We start from the raw sequence: 18,933 nt of genomic DNA, 5'->3' as shown, positions 1-18,933 counted from the left end.
AGATCTTAAAGGTCTTCATCACATGAAAAAATTTGTAACTGTGTGGGGATCATTTTGTAGTGTATGCATATATTGAATCAGTATGTACACCTGAAACTTATGTTATTTGACAATTAAATCTCAATTTAAAAATACTACAGAGCTTGTATTTAGATATATTACATACCAAAACACCAAAGCTCCATATTATAACTTAAGGCAAGTTAATTTAAATATAATCCACTGCTGTCACCCTGCTCCCAACCCCTACCTTTTAGTTGACTATTTCTTCACCTTGTATTATTTGATACTGTGGCTGGTAAAGAATTACAAATTCTTCTCAAGGAAGGAATGATGTCTTAATTTCCTTAATTATTCCCTACTACCAACTATGGTATTTTATTTGCAAAAAGACTTAGTAAATAAATGTTTGTTGACATAACTGCTTAATATAAAATAATATTTATCTAGCTTATAACATACTAATAAGAAGAGATTCACAATTCAGAAAATTAACATGACCAAAATTTCCACAAGTAGCAATAATGCTATAAGGCAAAACAACTTTAAAGAATGGATCAAAAAGGTAAATATAAAAATAAAATGCATGTATTTCTTCCACTTATAGAAAGGTAATGGGCAGAGCCATATGTTGATTTAAAATTGGTTCATTTAGGGTGTCGTGTGAAAATATATTTCCTAAGGGAATATTTAATGCAATAAAAATTTGCATGAAGTTAGTCATTTATTAACTTCTAAGACATACGATGGTGAACATCCTTAAAGAACTCAGGAAAAACACGTGCGTTAACTTTCTAAATTCAGGTAGTTCTGTAGACGAACAGGAATTAGAAGTGAAAATATCCCGTTTGGGAGCATGTTGTTGGCCAGCAGTTGAGACCTGATGGTCATCCTGCAGAGGTGTAGCAGCTCGCAGGGGTCTCGGTGTCTCGTTGAAGGAATGTAGTCCAGCCAGTCCGAGATAATCGGACGCCTTCCTAAACTCAGCTGCGTCTGAAGAAAAGGGAAATGTTTTCATTTTGTTATGTGAATCATTGGATTAGTTCGAGTTAACATTTTCATTTTTTATTCAAGTGTATAAAATATACCTTAATATTTTTCTAAAACACTTTCACCTAAGGCAAGCACTTTTACTCCCATTTCATTCTTACAACTATATATAAACTTTAATATGTCTAGGACACATACATTATTTCTTACAACTATGAATCTGCATGTGTTTTAACTGTAGGTCATATACCTATGTTTTATTAACTTCTTCTAGTGTAGTATTGTCAACTCGGATATGCACTGGAATTATCTAGGGCACTTTAAAACATATAGTGCCAAGGGTCTATTTCAGAAATTCTGATTCAGTTGGTCTGGGGTTGGGCAGAGACAATATAAATTCTAAAAACTCCCTGAAATGATTCCTATCATTATAGAGAACAACTTCATACTACTAAGCCATGAGAAGACCTGACAGGAGGCCCACCCATATGAAAAGATAACTTTTAAAGTTTCAGTTAAGGTTCTCTTTCAGAGATTTAATTCCAGAAGCCACATGTTAGTAAGTTGATTTAGGAGTAAAAAAAAAGATTGCTGTATTTCACAGACATTTCACCAGTAGAACCTATACTCTACAAACTCTATGACACTCTCACCTAAATGCTATATAATTTTTCATTATTTATTCAATGCTCTGCTACTTAAAGAATATCTAGTATGTGCTCCAACTGAGCTCGGTACTTGGGATAATGCTAGGGTGCACAAAACAGACAGCCTGTGATGACAGAACTGCTGTGCAGAGGTAAAGCTGTCTAAACATATGTTTACAATGAAATACATATGCTGTGATACGGAAAACTAGTGCAAGTGTGGAAATGCAAAGTAGGGGCATTTAAAGTGTTTTTTAAGGCAGTTTTCATGCTATCTTTCACCATCCTGCTCAATGCTACTTCACTTTAGGTTATTAAAATGCAATTAATTGGAAGCTAAATTTTTGCCCCTTAGGTGATCTTGGTCAACTCATTCTGTCCTGGTAAATACTTTTCTACTGTGATTGTGCCTTGGGAATAGCAGTTATGGTATTGGTCTAGAATTGTTTTCATCTAGAATTATTATGCAGGACTAACACTAGATAGAGACAAGCAAATTACTAAAGATGCATAAAACCTTAATTGTTTTTGTATTAAAAATTGGTTGCTAAGGCCCTGGCCAGGTATCTCAGTTAGAGCATCATCCCAATATACAAAGGTTGCAAGTTCGATCTCTGCTCAGGGCACATACAAGAATCAACCAATGAATGCATAAATAAGTGAAACAATAAATCAATGTTTCTCTCTCTGTCTCCCCTTTCTTCACACTCTCTAAAATCAATAAATTAAAAAAATTATTGCCAAAATAACTTGACTGATTTGTTCTCAGTCAATTTTCAACTGTTCCAGGCATGGTTGATTGATGTGCACTGTTGAAACTTAAAAAGAAAACAAAAACAAAACCAGCAGAGTTATATTTATAAGGAATTTGTTTCTGAAGTTACACATTTAAAGATAAGGGGAACTGCTAAAGTCCTTGGTAATTTTACTGGTTTCAATATACAGGAGTAACTTTCTTTCCCTTGAGCAGATTTACTTCTTTCTATTCTAGTAGACACGATACAGTGGTGCTGAAACTTGCAACTTGTTTTGTTAGGGTAAACACGATCTCCACATAAATTTTTTTTATTTGATCCTTACCCGAGTACATGCTTATTGATTTTAAAGAGAGGAGAAGGAAAGGAGAGAGGGAGGGAGAGAAACATCGATGTGAAAGAGAAACACTGATCAGTTGCCACTCGCATGTACACCAACTGGGACCGAACCCTCAACCCTTCAGTTTATGGGATGGCATTCCAACCAACTGATCCACATCAACCAGGGCACATATAGTTGGTTGTTTTTCTAAGTTTGGTTTATTTCCAAAAATCTTATCAAGGAGAAGCCCTCTACATATCTGAAGGATATTTTCCACTGAACAAATATTTTAAGCCTTTATATTTTTATGCTCAAAATTTTGAGCATAAAATGAGCAATATTTGAGATTTAAAAAAAATCTGTATTCTGATTATAAAAAATCTGATTGTATTTGTGGGGATAAATGTAACTCATTTTAAAATTTTCTATTGTGAAAAAGGTCTGATGAAATTGTATTGTTTTTTATTATATTTTATTGTTCATGCTATTGCAGTTGTCCCAACTTTCCCCCCTTTTTCCCACCTGCATCCAACCCCTCCCACACTCAGGAAGTCTCTATGCCTTTGTGTCCATTGGTCATGCATATATGTTCTTTGGCTGATCCTTTCACCTTCTTTCATTCATCGCCTCCCCTCCCCTCCTCTCCAATGGCTATTATGTTTTTTAAGAGACATAGAAATCCTTATAAGGAGATATTTTATGTAATTACAATATAATAATAACAAATTTATTTAATAAGTGCTAAAATAAACTATAAACTTAGCTTTTGAAATTTCCTCATATTTATAAGACAAAATTATGAAATAAAGGACTGATATTTGAGATAATTTGAATTTTGTCTATTTTTACAAGCATATTCTCAGTGATTAATTTTTCAGTGGATGTAATCAGATGAAAAATTAATTTCATTCTTATCTCATGATTTTATCTTATAGTTGATCAATATTTGAGCCCAAACTCAGAAAATAACTCTTTGCTTACCTCTATTTCCCTGATTGAAATGACAGGAAGCACTCTGGAACAGAGCACTAAACATGTTTTGGCATCTTCCTGGATGTCTACCAGTTCATGATCAACCATTATCCTCACTCTTGAAGGGTAGAGCAGTATTGTTAACACAATGTTGATAGGATTTTTTTCTCTTTCTAAGATTCCATATTGCAGGAGTATTTTTAAGATACTGGATTGTCTTGTCTGAGCTACATAAAGTAGAGGTGTGATGCCACTGAGTGGGCTGGGGCAGTACACTGGTGTGAAAGTCCTGTGAATCAAACAAATGAAACCTCATTAAACATACAGTTAAGAAGTGTGGTAAACACTTTATCTTAACAGTAATAGGAAAATAGTAGTACTACCTTATGTATTAAGTGTCTTAACTTTTAATGTAACTTTACATATGATGTCTTAGTTTTTTGCTCTGTGAATCTAGACAAAACTGAAGGTTAAAAAAAAATAAGAAAACTTCTACTACATATTTAACCCCCCTTTACACTTGTAAGAACAAACCAAAAAAGATTTTCAATGTGTACAAAGTTTTAGTAACAGCAATTCTGTTTCTCATTTGAAAAATCCATTGTGATTACAACAAGTATTAGAAAGCTGATGTAGCTCTGGAAACTATAAAACGGAAAAGAGAAAAAGGCTTTTTTTATTGTACTTTATTAATGGAACAGAATTATGCGACCATTTTGATATCTTCCTGTTTTTATTCTTGATTATGTCAGAGCTGAGCTTTAATTGTGTTTGAATATTGAACCAAAGTAATAAGTACAACTACTTTAATTCTGTTTTTTCACTTTTATAAAATTAGAATTGGTAGTTGCAGGTTTAAGAAATGTAAATGCCATATCAGGTCCCACAAGGACAAAATTTTATTTTCTTTCCTCAGAAAAGTTTTGAAAGCCCTCTGAGATCTTGTTTTTCATGCAGTGCTATGTGATGACTAGACTTGAAAATTTCTCCTCCCTATGACAGAAATGAAAATTTTATTTTTTCTAAATTTACATAGTCCTTGCAATTGTTTCATTTAAGAATATTTATGTTTGCTGTTGAATTGGTCCCTACATGTAGATAGGACATACCATAGAAGTGTTTAAATTATCAAGACTTAGTTTGGCCAAGTAAACATGGCATATAAACTATAAATTCTGGTTTTAGACAACTATGCAAAGCAAAGGAAGTATTATTCAAAGAGAGGAATTTTAAGATTGCATATACTTAAGATGGGAGGCAATATGGTATAACACCATAAACAATGGAGATTTAAGGGTTCTAGGTTCTAGGTTTTGGTTCTAGCTAGTATGCTGGGTAAGTCAGTCTCTTTGAATGTCAGTTTGTTTATGCATTAATGTGTTCATTTATTTATTCATTTATTTAATACTTGCTTGTCTAGAGCATACCAAGTAATAGATATGCAGAGACAAAAGATATAGTCCTTGATATCAAAATGCTTATTGCAGTGTAGTAAGGGAAATAGACAAGTAATTTAATAAATACAATGAAAGTTATAATTGCTGAAATAGATGAATGGTTGGATGCTCTAGAAGAGCTAAGAAGGGCACTTACTCTACTGGAATAGTCATTGCTCTAGGTTATCCTGGAGCTAAGGCTTGAAGGATTAGTAATTATTTGCCAATAAAAAGACTGGAAATACTCTTTCATTTACAAACAGAAATCAACATTGGAGGAGTGTTATGCCTGAACTAGCTATATAAAATTAATATTTTGTATTAGATAGATTTTTTGGTTGGTGTGTATTTGAGAGTCTTAGAAACCTCCTCTGTGGTGATTCCTTAGACCAACTATTTTATCTCCAAAAGCTTCAGTGAGCCTTATATGACAAAATTTTGTGATTTAAACAAAATAATAGGGTGGCATCGTGCATATTAGCATTTTGGAAATTGAGAAGTGGGTGTTTGCCATAACTCTGTCCGTGGTACTATCTATATTCTTCTTAGTTCTGTATATAAGTATATGTACTATCCCTGGAATCATCTCCAGAGCAATATTGTACTGGACATCTCAACTTTGCCACAAGTACTTCCAACACACATCCATAGTTGAACTCCTAAACTACTTCTCCTTTGGCATTCCTATCCTGCTTATTATTATTCACCTTCCCAAAACACCACTGCATTCAACTCTTTCACACTTCTTTGATTTGTACATGTTATTTTCCTCTCTTTTCAATTATGTCTTGCTCATTGTATAAGACTGCCTAATAAACTCTTTTGTGAAGTCTTCTTTGATTACCTGACCTTCTGTTATTTCTCATGGTACTTTGTGCATACTTCCATTAAACTCTTATTATTTTGGGCAACATCTCTAATCTTTTATTTCACACCTTCAAAAATAAATGGGTGAGCAAGATGAACTGTAAAAATTTAAGTTCCACAAGGCAATAATTTTTGTCTGTTTTAGTCCACTGTTACATTCCTAAATGCCTAGAACAATGCCATAGTAGACACTTAAATTAAAATTGTTAACTGATTTTTTCACTGTTATCCTGAATATATATATTCCTTAAATCTATTCTGTAGCTTTTAGACCTAACAAAGTTTTTAGGTAAGTGGGATTATTTAAATTTTTCAAAAGCAATCTAGTTTATTCACCTTGCTAACTCTAAGAATTTATTTGACTTAAAAGTCTTGTAAATATGGAAATTCAGAGAACTTAGGTAAAATAGCACAAGTAGCCCTAGTTAAGATTTAGAGATACCAGTTGATTTTAAGATACTAAGATTGACATTACCATTTAGAGGCTATTTTGGACCAAAAATGTTGCAGACATAACTAAAACTCAAATAGGTTTAAAATGTGATTTAAAAGTCTAATCTGTACCCAAATGACATATGATTAATCCTCATGTTTAAAAAGCATGCTACTGTAAACCAAAATTTGCTTAATCTGTACTGACAGTTAATTATAATAGTACTTATATGGATGGAATGAGGCAAGCAAAGCAGGAATCAGTTTTTAAATGTGAAGTTAATGAACTGAATCCTCTGTATCTGAAAACCTGTCACACACGCTTATGAAATGAGGCATAATATTTCCATATAGACATGCAGGGAATGATTTAGTTTTAAAGCTTTAATAATTATTTCTACTTTTTTTTTTACTATTTCTCTTTTGGTTTTAAGATGCTAAATTCAATAGCTGTTGCTCCATAATTTTATCTTTGCTGTTTGAACACAGTTGACTTTCTTCAAACCATGTTTTCTCTTGACTCAGTGGGACCGTTTTCTTCAAATTAAGCATCTACCTCTTTGACTATTCTCAACCCTCTTTCACTGGTTTCTTACAAAACCCTCAATATCTAAGTAGATGTGGCCTTTTGATTCATTTTCATTTGACTAATTGTTCTCAGGCAATTTCATTTATGACTATAACTTCAACTACTGTCTACTAATTTATTCAACAAATATTTATTGAATGCATATGTATGCCAGCACTATTTTGGGTGCTTGAGATACATGAGTGAACAAAACAAAGATGCCTCCTTTCTTGATTATGTTATAGTGAGGGGTAACAGACAATACCCAGTAAACATAGGAAACAAGCAGATTTTATACTATGTTAGAATGTTTGATAAGTGCTCTGGGAAAAGAAAAAGTAGAGCAGTATAAGAAATATGGAAGTGCAGAGGGTGTAATGAGGGCATTTCCAATTTGATTTGATTTGATTTGACTTGATTTTTTTAATCCTCATTTGAGGATATAGAGGGAGAAAGAGGTGGGGTAAGAGAGAGAGAGAGAGAGAGAGAGGAACACACATACATAAAAGACAATGAATAAGTACCTATCAATAATAACCTTAAACATAAATGGATTAAATGCTCCAATCAAAAGACATAGAATAGCTGATTGGATAAGAAAAAATGACCCACATATATGCTGTCTACAAGAGACCCACCTCAGGATAAAAGACCTACACAGGCTGAAAGTGAAGGGCTGGAAACAAATCTTCCAAGCAAATGGTCAAGAAAAAAAAGCTGGGGTAGCAATACTCATATCAGACAAAATAGACTTCCAAAAAAGGTCCATACAGAGAGACCCAGAAGGTCACTTCATAATACTCAAGGGAAGAATCCATCAAGAAGACATAAATATTGTAAATATATACGCACCCAACATAGGAGCACCGAAATACATAAAGAAAATCTTAGAGGACTTCAAGAAAGATATGGACAGCAACACAATTATAGTGGGAGATTTTAACACTCCACTATCAAAAATGGACAGATCTTCTAAACAAAATATCAACAAAGATATTGTGGCATTGAACAATACCCTTGATGAAATGGATTTTACTGATATATACCGAGCCCTCCATCCAAAAGAAGCTAAATATACATTCTTTTCAAATGTGCATGGAACATTCTCAAAGATAGACCACATGATAGGACACAAAACAAGCCTCAAGAATTTCAAGAAAATTGAAATCATACCAAGCATTTTCTCAGACCACAAGGGACTGAAGCTAGAAACCAACCCGAAGGAAAAAAAACCAAAAACACTCAAAATCATGGAGATTAAATAGCATGCTATTAAACAATGAATGGGTCAAGAATGATATTAGGGAAGAAATCAAAAGGTTTCTGGAAACAAATGAAAACGAACTCACTACAACCCAAAACTTATGGGACACAGCCAAGGCAGTCCTGAGAGGGAAGTTCATAGCGATACAGGCCCACCTAAAAAGGTTAGAAACTTTCCAAACAAACAACCTAACCCTTACGTCTACAAGAACTCGAGGAACAACAACAAAGACAGCCCAGAGCAAGCAGAAGGAAGGAAATAACCAAGATCAGAGCAGAATTAAATGATATAGAGACTAAAAGCACAATTCTAAGGATCAATGAATCCAAGAGCTGGTTCTTTGAAAAGATAAACAAAATTGACAAGCCTTTAAGCAGACTCATCAAGAAAAAAAAGAGAAGACCCAAATAAACACAATCAGAAATGAAAGAGGAGAGATTACAACAGATACCACAGAAATACAAAGGATTGTAAGAAATTACTACGAAGAACTGTATGCCAAAAAAATTTGAAAACCTAGATGAAATGGACAACTTTCTAGAAAGATATAATCTTCCAAAACTCAATGAAAAAGAAGCAGAAAGCCTGAACAGACCAATAACAACAAAAAGAAATTGAAGCAGTAATCAAAAAACTCCCAACACACAAAAAGCCCTGGACCAGATGGTTTCACAGGAGAATTCTACAAAGCATTTAAGGAAGAGCTAACCCCTATCCTTCACAGACTATTCCAAAAAAATCCAAAAAGATGGGAGTCTCCCAAACTCTTTTTATGAGGCCAACATCATCCCAATTCCAAAACCAAATAAAGACACAACAAAGAAAGAAAACTTCAGGCCAATATCACTGATGAACATTGACGCTAAAATCCTCAACAAAATACTGGCAAACCGCATCCAACAATACATTAAAAAGATTATACACCATGACCAAGTGGGATTCATTCCAGGGATGCAAGGATGGTTCAATATTCGCAAGTCAGTAAATGTAATACATCACATAAACAAAAGCAAAGACAAAAACCACATGATCATATCAATTGATGCAGAAAAAGCATTTGATAAGGTACAGCACCCATTCATGATAAAAAACACTCGGCAAAGTGGGAATAGAGGGAGCATTCCTCAACATAATAAAGGCCATATATGAGAGACCTTCAGCCAACATCATTCTCAATGGGCAAAAATTAAAACCTTTTCCATTAAGATCAGGAACAAGACAAGGCTGTCCACTTTCACCACTTCTATTCAATATAGTACTGGAAGTTTTAGCCACAGCAATCAGACAAGAAAAAAGAAATAAAAGGCATCCAAATCGGAAAGGAGGAAACAAAACTATCACTGTTTGCAGACGACATGATAGTATACATAGAAAATCCTATTGACTCTACCAAAAAACTGCTTGACCTAATAAATGAATTTGGCAAAACAGCGGGATACAAAGTCAATATCCAGAAATCAAAGGCATTTCTGTACACCAACAATGAAACAGCAGAAGCAGAGATCAAGGAAAAAAATCCCATTTGAAATAGCAAAAAGAAAAAATAAAATATCTAGGAATAAACCTAACCAAAGAGGTAAAAGACCTGTATTCAGAAAACTACACAACACTGAAGAAAGAAATCAAGGAAGACACAAACAAATGGAAACATATACCGTGTTCATGGATTGGAAGAATTAATATCATCAAAATGTCCATACTACCCAAAGCAATTTACACATTCAATGCAATTCCTATTAAAGTACCATTGGCATATTTCACAGACATAGAACAAACACTTCAAAAAATTTATATGGAATTATAAACGACCCCGAATAGCTGCTGCAATATTGAGAAAGAAGAGTAAAGTAGGAAGGGATCACAATACCCGACACTAAACTATATTACAAGGCTACTGTAATCAAAACAGCCTGGTACTGGCATAAAAACAGGCACATAGACCAATGGAACAGAACAGAGAGCCCAGAAATAAGCCCAAGTCTCTATGGTCAATTAATATTTGACAAAGGAGGCAGCAATATAAAATGGAATAAAAATAGCCTCTTCAACAAATGGTGTTGGGAGAACTGGACAGCCACGTGCAAAAAAAATGAAACTTGAGCACCAACTTACACCATATACAAAAAATTAATTCAAGGTGGATAAAAGACTTAAATATAAAACAGGACACTATTCAAGTCCTAGAGGAGAACGTAGGTAAGAAAATCTCAGATATTTCACGAAGAGACTTTTTTAATGACGTGTCCCCTAGAGCAAGGGACATAAAGGAAAGAATAAACAAATGGGACCTCATCAAAATTAAAAGCTTCTGCACAGCTAAAGAAAACAGTATGAAAATTAAAAGAGAACCAACTGTATGGGAAAACATATTTGCCAATGACACCTCAGACAAGGGTCTAATCTCCAAAATATATAGAGAACTTACACGACTGTACTCTAAGAAGACAAGGAATCCAATTAAAAAGTGGGCAAAGGACTTGAATAGACACTTCTCCAAGGAGGACATACAGAGGATCCAAAGACACATGAAACGATGTTCAATATCGCTAGCTGTCAGAGAGATGCAAATTAAAACCACAATGAGATACCACTTCACACCAGACAGAATGGCCATCATAAACAAAGCAACAAACAACAAGTGTTGGAGAGGTTGTGGAGAAAAGGGGACCCTAGTGCACTGTTGGTGGGACTGCAGACTGGTACAACCACTATGGAAAGCAATATGGAACTTCCTCAGAAAACTAAAAATGGATCTGCCTTTTGACCCTGCAATTCCACTACTGGGACTCTATCCTAAGAATACTAAAACACCAATTCAAAAGAACCTATGCATCCCAATGTTCATAGCAGCACAATTTACAATAGCTAGATGCTGGAAGCAACCTAGATGCCCATCAGTAAATGAATGGATCAAAAAACTATGGTACATTTACACGATGGAATTCTATGCAGCAGAAAGAAAGAAGGAGCTCCTACCCTATGCAACAGCGTGGATGGAGCTGGAAAACATTATGCTAAGCGAAACAAGCCAGGCAGTGAAAGACAAATACCATATGATCTCACCTTTAACAGGAACCTAAATAACAAAACAAAGAAACAAGCAAAATGTAACCAAAGACACTGAAATAGAGGACAGGCTGATGGTGACCGGAGGGGAGAGAAGAGGGAATTTAAGGGGACAGTGGGAAGGGTTCACAGGAACAAACTTAAAGGACACATGGTCATAGACTAAGGGGAGGGTGGTAATGGGAGGGAAGGGGGGTGGGTGGGAGGGGGAACTGGATTGGGAGTAAAAAGGAGAAAACTGTATATGAACAATGATTAATAAAAAGAAAAAAAAATAAACTATAATACCAACAACAACAACAAAAAAGATGCTAAATTCAATAGCTGTTGCTCCATAATTTTATCTTTGCTGTTTGAACACAGTTGACTTTCTTCAAACCATGTTTTCTCTTGACTCAGTGGGACCGTTTTCTTCAAATTAAGCATCTACCTCTTTGACTATTCTCAACCCTCTTTCACTGGTTTCTTACAAAACCCTCAATATCTAAGTAGATGTGGCCTTTTGATTCATTTTCATTTGACTAATTGTTCTCAGGCAATTTCATTTATGACTATAACTTCAACTACTGTCTACTAATTTATTCAACAAATATTTATTGAATGCATATGTATGCCAGCACTATTTTGGGTGCTTGAGATACATGAGTGAACAAAACAAAGATGCCTCCTTTCTTGATTATGTTATAGTGAGGGGTAACAGACAATACCCAGTAAACATAGGAAACAAGCAGATTTTATACTATGTTAGAATGTTTGATAAGTGCTCTGGGAAAAGAAAAAAGTAGAGCAGTATAAGAAATATGGAAGTGCAGAGGGTGTAATGAGGGCATTTCCAATTTGATTTGATTTGATTTGACTTGATTTTTTTAATCCTCATTTGAGGATATAGAGGGAGAAAGAGGTGGGGTGAGAGAGAGAGAGAGAGAGAGAGAGAGAGAGAGAGAGAGAGAGAGAGAGAGAGAGAGAGAGAAACATCAATGTGAGAGATAATCATAAGTCAGTTGTTTCCCATATGTGCCCCAACTGGGGATGGAACCTGCAAACCTAGGAATATGTCCTGAGCAGGGATTGAACCTGCCACCTTTTAGTGTATGTGATGACCCTTCAACCAACTGAACGATTTTGTCAGGATGGCATTTGCCAATTTTAAATAGGGTGAAAATAGGAGAAGGCATAACTGAAAGGTGACATTAGATAAAGAGGAAGGAGCTGAAGTGAGCCATTTGGATATTTAAGGGCCCTAAGGCAGGAGAATGTATCATTACAGGTGAAAGAAGAGTAAGGGAGCCAGTATGGCTGAAAGAGTGAATAGGGTAGGAATAGTAGGAAAGAAAAACAGAGATCATAGGATGCCACCTCAGATAGAGCCTAGTAGATCACTGTAAGGACTTCATCTTGTACTCTAAATGGAATGGAGGAGCCACTGGGGATTTTGAGTAGAAAAGCAACAGCAAGATCTTACATTTGTTGAGAATTTGTTATGAGATAGAAGGAGGTATAAGGTAATAACAATAGAGGTGATCGAATTCTGTATATTGTTTGAAGGTAGAACAATAGATACCCTGACAGATAAGATGTAGAATGTAAGAGAAAGAGAGACAGCAAGGATGACACTATATCTAACCACCTATTGTACATCTTTACCTGGATATCCATTATACAATGCAAACTCATGTGTCTAAAAATAACTCTGTAGATCTATGTAGTAATCTTGATAGATTTGTTACATGATCTTTGTGGTAGGCTGGATAACGCCCTTTCAATATGTCAACAGAGATTTTGCAGATGCAGTTAATATTAACATCTTGAGGTGAGATATTATCCAGATGGGTGAAATGAAATCACAAGTGTCCTTATAAGAAGTGTCAGGAAATGATGGAAGCATAGCCAATGAAAATGTGACTGCAATGACAGCTTTGAAGATGGAAAAAGAGGACACAAACCAAGGAATGCAGGCAGCCTCTGGAAGCTGATGAAAGAAGACATTCTGCCCCAGAGCTTCCAGAAGGAACCAGTCTTGCTGACACCTTGATTTTAGCTCTATAGCCTCATTTTGGACTTCTGTCCCTCAGAACTATAACATAATAAGTTTACTGCTTTAAGCCACTAAGTTTGTGGCAATTTGTTACAGCAGCAAGAGGAAACTAATACAACCATAAGCCAGTCTCCAAATTTAGAAATCTGAAGGTTGACTCTTTTCTCTCTTTGATTTTCCACTCATTGTATCTTGTTATTTATATGTAATAATATCTCTTACCTATAGCTGTTGTTTTAGTTTAAGTCCTCATGATAATTTACCTGGACAATTGTGATAGCAATGAGTGGCTAGAGGTTTGAGGGTTTGGGATAGGGGAATGGTACAGTGGAATTAATTCTGCCCATCAGACTATTTTATTTTTTTCTGGTTAAAGCACTTTACTGATTACAATATCAATTCACAGCCAACATTATTTCACAGAGCTACTGTACAAATAAGTCAATGAATCACTGTGCAAGGAAGATCCAAGAATACTGTTAAATCATGGGACAAATCCATCATATGTTTGGTTTAAAGTCTAGTACATTAACCTTTCCCATAATCATACTACTAATGTTTTAAATATACATATACTTTAAGTTGGAACAGTGTGCCTGCTATAAAAATTCAGTTTCAAACTACTCCTCTAACTATTTCCTCCTTTTCAATCAGATTACTTCTTCCAGTCCTGCGTATATAGAAATTCTGGAGCTGTCATTGTACCTGGAGTGTTTGAACAGCCTACTAATTGATTTCTCCACCTCTTGCCCTAGCTTCCCCTTCCACAATCCATTTTTCAAATAGGAGGTGATAAATGTTTTCAAATTACAAGTCTGACCTTCACTGGTTGGGCATCACCCATAGTATAAATTTTAAATTCCTTAATATGGCCTACAAAGTCCTTCAAGATTTTATTGCTAGGCGTCCCAACTCACTCTAGCAATGCTGAATTGCTATAGTCACTGAATATAACATGTTTGTGTTTCCTTTGGCTTTAGTTATCTTTCTGTCTGCCTAAATTACATTTCTTCAAGAAAAAGGCAATGGAAACTCCCTTTCATCTTTGAAAAATCAAGATATTACCTTTTCTAGAGAGCCTTCTCAGATACCTGCTCCTCCCCAATAGTGTTAACAATGTCCTCTGTTCTACCTGTACTTGCTTCTATTTTGGTACTTGCAGTGTGATTATAACTTTTTATGGCTTCCTTACTAGTCTAAACACTCTCCAAAATGAGAAAAATACAGGGTCTGGCACAAATAACACTTCTTTTTCATTACAAGATCTTTTATTACAAAATCATAAGCATGTAATTCTGTAACAACAATATCACACTCAAGCACACCACATGACATTTTACGTGAACTGTTCAAATTAAAACTATAAATTATTACATCCATATTATTACCCTGCCAACCACACTCAAACAGGCATTACCTCTGCCCTGTATTTCTACTTCAGTTTTTTATTTCCAACAGATAACACAGTGCCTGGCACTTGAAAAAATGCTTAATATAAATGATTATTGTTATTTTAACTGAATGAGATCAACTTTTTTTAACCACTAAATGTCTGTCATACAGTATTACTTAGATCCTTTTTTTAATTCTCTTTTGATGACATTTTTAAATTGTTTTTAGAGAAAAAGTAAGGGAGAGAGAGAAATGTCAATGCAAGAAAGAAACATTGATTGGTTGCCTGCCATAAGTGGGGAGGCAACCTGCAACCTAGGTACATGCCCTGACTGGGAATCAAACCAAATAACCTTTTGTTTACTAGATGATGTTCTGACCAACTGAGCCACACCAGTCAGGGCCATTTAGGATCTTTATTGCGGGTTTGTTGTAAAAATGAACAAACTTATGTTCTATTCTCTCCTTAATTCTATCTCCTCTCCTTCAGGGACCTATCATACACTTCATTGTTAAAATAGGGAAATTATCAAACTGGTTTATATACAAGGGTGGGTAACCAAAGAATAATGCTGCTATAGAAATAGAAGATAACAGAGTAAAAGAAACTTAAGGTATTCATTATGAGGACATAATAGCTGTGTTTAAATATCTGAGAGGTTTTTATGGTGGAGGGAGATTAAGTAGACTGTTCTCTAGAGCTCTGGGCCAGAATTAGAGAAATGGAGGCAGAATCGGTACACTTTGAGGAAGAAGAATATAATAACGCTGCAGAAAATTTCACTTTTTCATTCAACACAATCTTGAGTGAGCACTTGCTATGAATCTGCCCAGTTCTAGGCACTGAGGATTCAGTGCTGAAAAAGTAGTCAAGGCTCCTCCTCTCGTGGAGCTTACTTTTAGCAAGAGTAGATAGTGAACAAACAAATCAATGAAAAAAAGAAAGAACAACAGCAAATAGAGTGATCAGTGTTGAGATTTCAAATAGAGTGCTATAATGACCGAGTAACTAGATGGTGTGACCAGGGAAGGCCTCTTTGAGGTGACATTTATACTGCAATCCAGCTGGTAAAAAGGAGCTAATGGTGGGAAAACCTGAGTGAGTTAATTTTTTCAGGCAGAGAGAAGGTCTTCAGGCAGGCAGGTATTAACTTGATGTTCAAGAAACAGAAAGAAGTGCTTGTTGGAATAGAGTGTTTAAGGGAGAGAATGACATGGGATTGAATTTGGGAGAAATAGGGGCCATCAGGTAGGACTTTTAAAAATGTGTATTGAATTTGAATTTTATCCCACTTGTAGACAGAAAACTTTAGAGGACTTTAAGTGTGAGTGATATTACCTATTTTACATTTTTATAAGGCCACTGAGGTTTCTGAGTCAAGAGTAAATTATAGAGGTTGAGAGGGAAGAGTGGAAGCTGGAAGACTTTTATAGGAGTCTATTTCAGTTGCCCAGGCAAGCTGTTTATTTTTGTGAAGTCTGAGGTTCATCATAGAGGTGTCAAGCAGACAGCCTAATAAAGGAGGAGTCTGGAGCTCACAGTCAAGAGGAAAAGATCTGGGAGTCTTTGGCACATGACTATTTATAGTCATGGGACTGAGTAAAACCCCTGGTGAAAAGAATATGGCTGGGGAAGAGAAGAATCTTTGCACAAAGGAATGGTTTGCCCCAGGAGACAGTAAACTCACTGCCACTAGAGTCGTTCAAGCAGAACGCAGGCTAACAGCAACCAGGGATGCTTTACAAGGGGTTCTTGCCTGAGGGGTTTGCTAACGAATTCTTAGGCTTCATTCTGTTCTAAAATTCTATGATTCTGAAAGGCCCTAACAATGTTTTGGTGTGTAGAATTGACCTGCAGTGTGGATGCATCGCAGTTAAAGGTTGTTAATTTAAAAACTGCCACTTAAGACAGTTGTTAATGGTACTCTGACATATCCCACTGCATGTTTTTCTTCCTTTCAGTTTTCCCCTCTTACCCTCTTATTTAATTTTTAAGAACCTTTCTTCCTCTGTTTTACTCCATTTTTCTTTTTCATGCGCCAGCCAGGGATGCACATAGTCATTACTTAGCTCAGCTAGTGACACTGTGTTAGAAGCTGCTGACCTCTGCTGTAGTTACAAATATAGTGGTCCTTAAAACAACCAAAAAGTGCTATTTTGGGGTTTTACTTATTGGTATTTTATACACAGCAATCAGTTCCTGTACTTGGTTGATCACTAAGGAAAGCAACCCAGTTCTCCAATACCACTATGATGCACAATCAAGAAAACAGCTCAGCTTCAGGCAGAATCTAAATTGGCTTAGTCTTTAGCCGTATCTGTATTGTTTTTCATTGTATACATGCTTCTATCACGGTGCCTTACAGTGCATCATACATAGGAAGGTGATAAATAACTTCTGAATGAATGAACAAATGCACGTCTAATCAAACCAATACCTAAAACTGAAGAGTCAATTGAGGTTAGTGCAAACTAAGTAGTGTTAGACTCTATGCTATGAACTCTACAAAGAGTTCACACTGGAGATTTATTTTTACAAGATCCTTAGTGGTATTGCCTAGATTGCCTAGGCATGTCCAGACTAGATTGCCTAGACTGACATGTCCAGACTATGTGAAAGTTTGGTTCTATATGAGACTGAAGCAAATATTTGACTTTCACTGTGCTCAATTTCTGGGGAATTTGGGGTCAAATTTATCAATGTTTAACATACAAATAGGGAATAAGTGTGTTTAATAAGTATTATTAAGTGAATTTGTGTGTATATTCTGAATTATTCTTTGAAAGTCAATTTATTTTGAATATTAAATTTATATATATAATAGTTATACATTCTCAGTATGCTCAAAAAGAAGAGATCACAGTATTACACAAAACAATGAAGTTATCTAACATTGCATTACCTTGAGCATTGACATGCCAGTGTTACAGAGCAGAACAACTAGTTATTTACTGGTACATAATAATACAAGTATAGGTAAAAATTTATTGAACAAACAGGAAGGGACGAAGGAGTGAATACATGAGCATTCAAGTCAGTATTTCTTATCTATATATAGCCACTATGCATATTCATTTTAGAAACAGTAGCAATAGTGTAATCGCCTAAATAAAATCTCTCTCCTTATGCGGTGAAAACATACGAAACCATTACCTCCATATCAGTGCCAGGTTACAGCTTCTGTCTTGAACATAGTCTTTTGTCTTCTTGAGAAGCAATTCCACAAAGTCAGGATTACCTTTTCTGGCAAAAACCCAATACAGAATTGTATTCACACATATTTCAGTAAATTCAAGATTAAAATTTAGTTCAAAACGGTATCCTGATTTTTCCACAAATGCAATATAATCTGTGAGCAGTATGTCAAACCCATCCAAGTCGACATACCTCAGGATTTTTGCCAGTGTTCTGTAAATTCGAGGTTCGTAACAGTGATATCCCCATTGACCCAAAAACTGCAAGGATGGTCTTTTAACAATTTTGTCAACAAGATTGCAGAATATATTGCTTCTTGGGCAAGAAGTCTTACGACATATTTTAGAAGATTTACTCATTGCTACTTAAGGCGATGATCTACAAATAAATTCATAGGAAGTCATATTGTAACCCTTCAGTTACATATTTTGATAATGAGGTAGGCTTCACTCTGCAAACAGGAAGTGCCCTTTAAACTGTGGCCAGAAAAATATCATACGAGCGATTACCATAGAGTACTGGATGACATCACAATAGATGGAGATCTGTCATCAGCATAAGTCAGTAATTTGGAATAATATATGTAACTGATGACATTTGAGAGAAATGCTGTGCAGAAATGGCATGTGTGAGAGTTAAGATACAGTATTCTTAATTTTCTAAGAACTCAGCTCAAGAGAGTATGCATGCTTATCAAGTGCTATAAGTATGGTCTATACATTAGACAAAATAATACTAAGTCAGATTGATTATTCTTTTATGCTATCATGTAAGTAAAGAGCTTGTAACTAGAATGTGAAAGTCCAATACTGTTGTTCTCATGTTCTGTATCAGAACTGCATGTTCTCACTGAATACTCATTGAATATTTTCCCTATTTTATAGTTGAAGAGACTATTTTTTTTATAGTTAAAGTAACCTGCTAATAGGCACTATACTAATTCTTAGAAAAGGTGTCATACAGTATGAAACAAAATATGAAACAAAATTTG

At 35.2% G+C, this 18,933-nt stretch overlaps 1 protein-coding gene across 1 annotated transcript; it reads right to left on the bottom strand.

Moving 5' to 3' along the window:
* Positions 1-786: 786 nt before the first annotated feature.
* ASB17 (ankyrin repeat and SOCS box containing 17) lies at positions 787-18,301 on the bottom strand. Its single transcript, XM_045835613.1, has 3 exons — positions 17,901-18,301; positions 3,696-3,975; positions 787-993 (listed from the first exon to the last, which is right to left on the bottom strand). Exons 1-3 carry the CDS (start codon positions 18,299-18,301, stop codon positions 787-789), a joined length of 888 nt encoding a protein of 295 aa, XP_045691569.1.
* Positions 18,302-18,933: the final 632 nt, after the last annotated feature.

Source organism: Phyllostomus hastatus, unplaced genomic scaffold (assembly GCF_019186645.2).
Source record: "Phyllostomus hastatus isolate PE091 unplaced genomic scaffold, TTU_PhHast_1.1 phas_contig_209, whole genome shotgun sequence".
NCBI classification, from domain to species: Eukaryota; Metazoa; Chordata; class Mammalia; order Chiroptera; family Phyllostomidae; genus Phyllostomus; species Phyllostomus hastatus.
Note: the sequence above shows the minus strand (reverse complement) of the source record. Positions and strands in the feature narration are given on the sequence as shown.

Excerpts from the sequence above, each read along its gene's own strand:
- ASB17 (XM_045835613.1), bottom strand. The coding sequence starts at position 18,301 with ATGAGTAAATCTTCTAAAATATGTCGTAAGACTTCTTGCCCAAGAAGC. Across the intron at positions 3,976-17,900 it reads AACCTGGCACTGATATGGAG|GACTTTCACACCAGTGTACT; the intron begins GTAATGGTTTCG and ends TTTGATTCACAG. Across the intron at positions 994-3,695 it reads TTTCAATCAGGGAAATAGAG|ACGCAGCTGAGTTTAGGAAG; the intron begins GTAAGCAAAGAG and ends CCTTTTCTTCAG.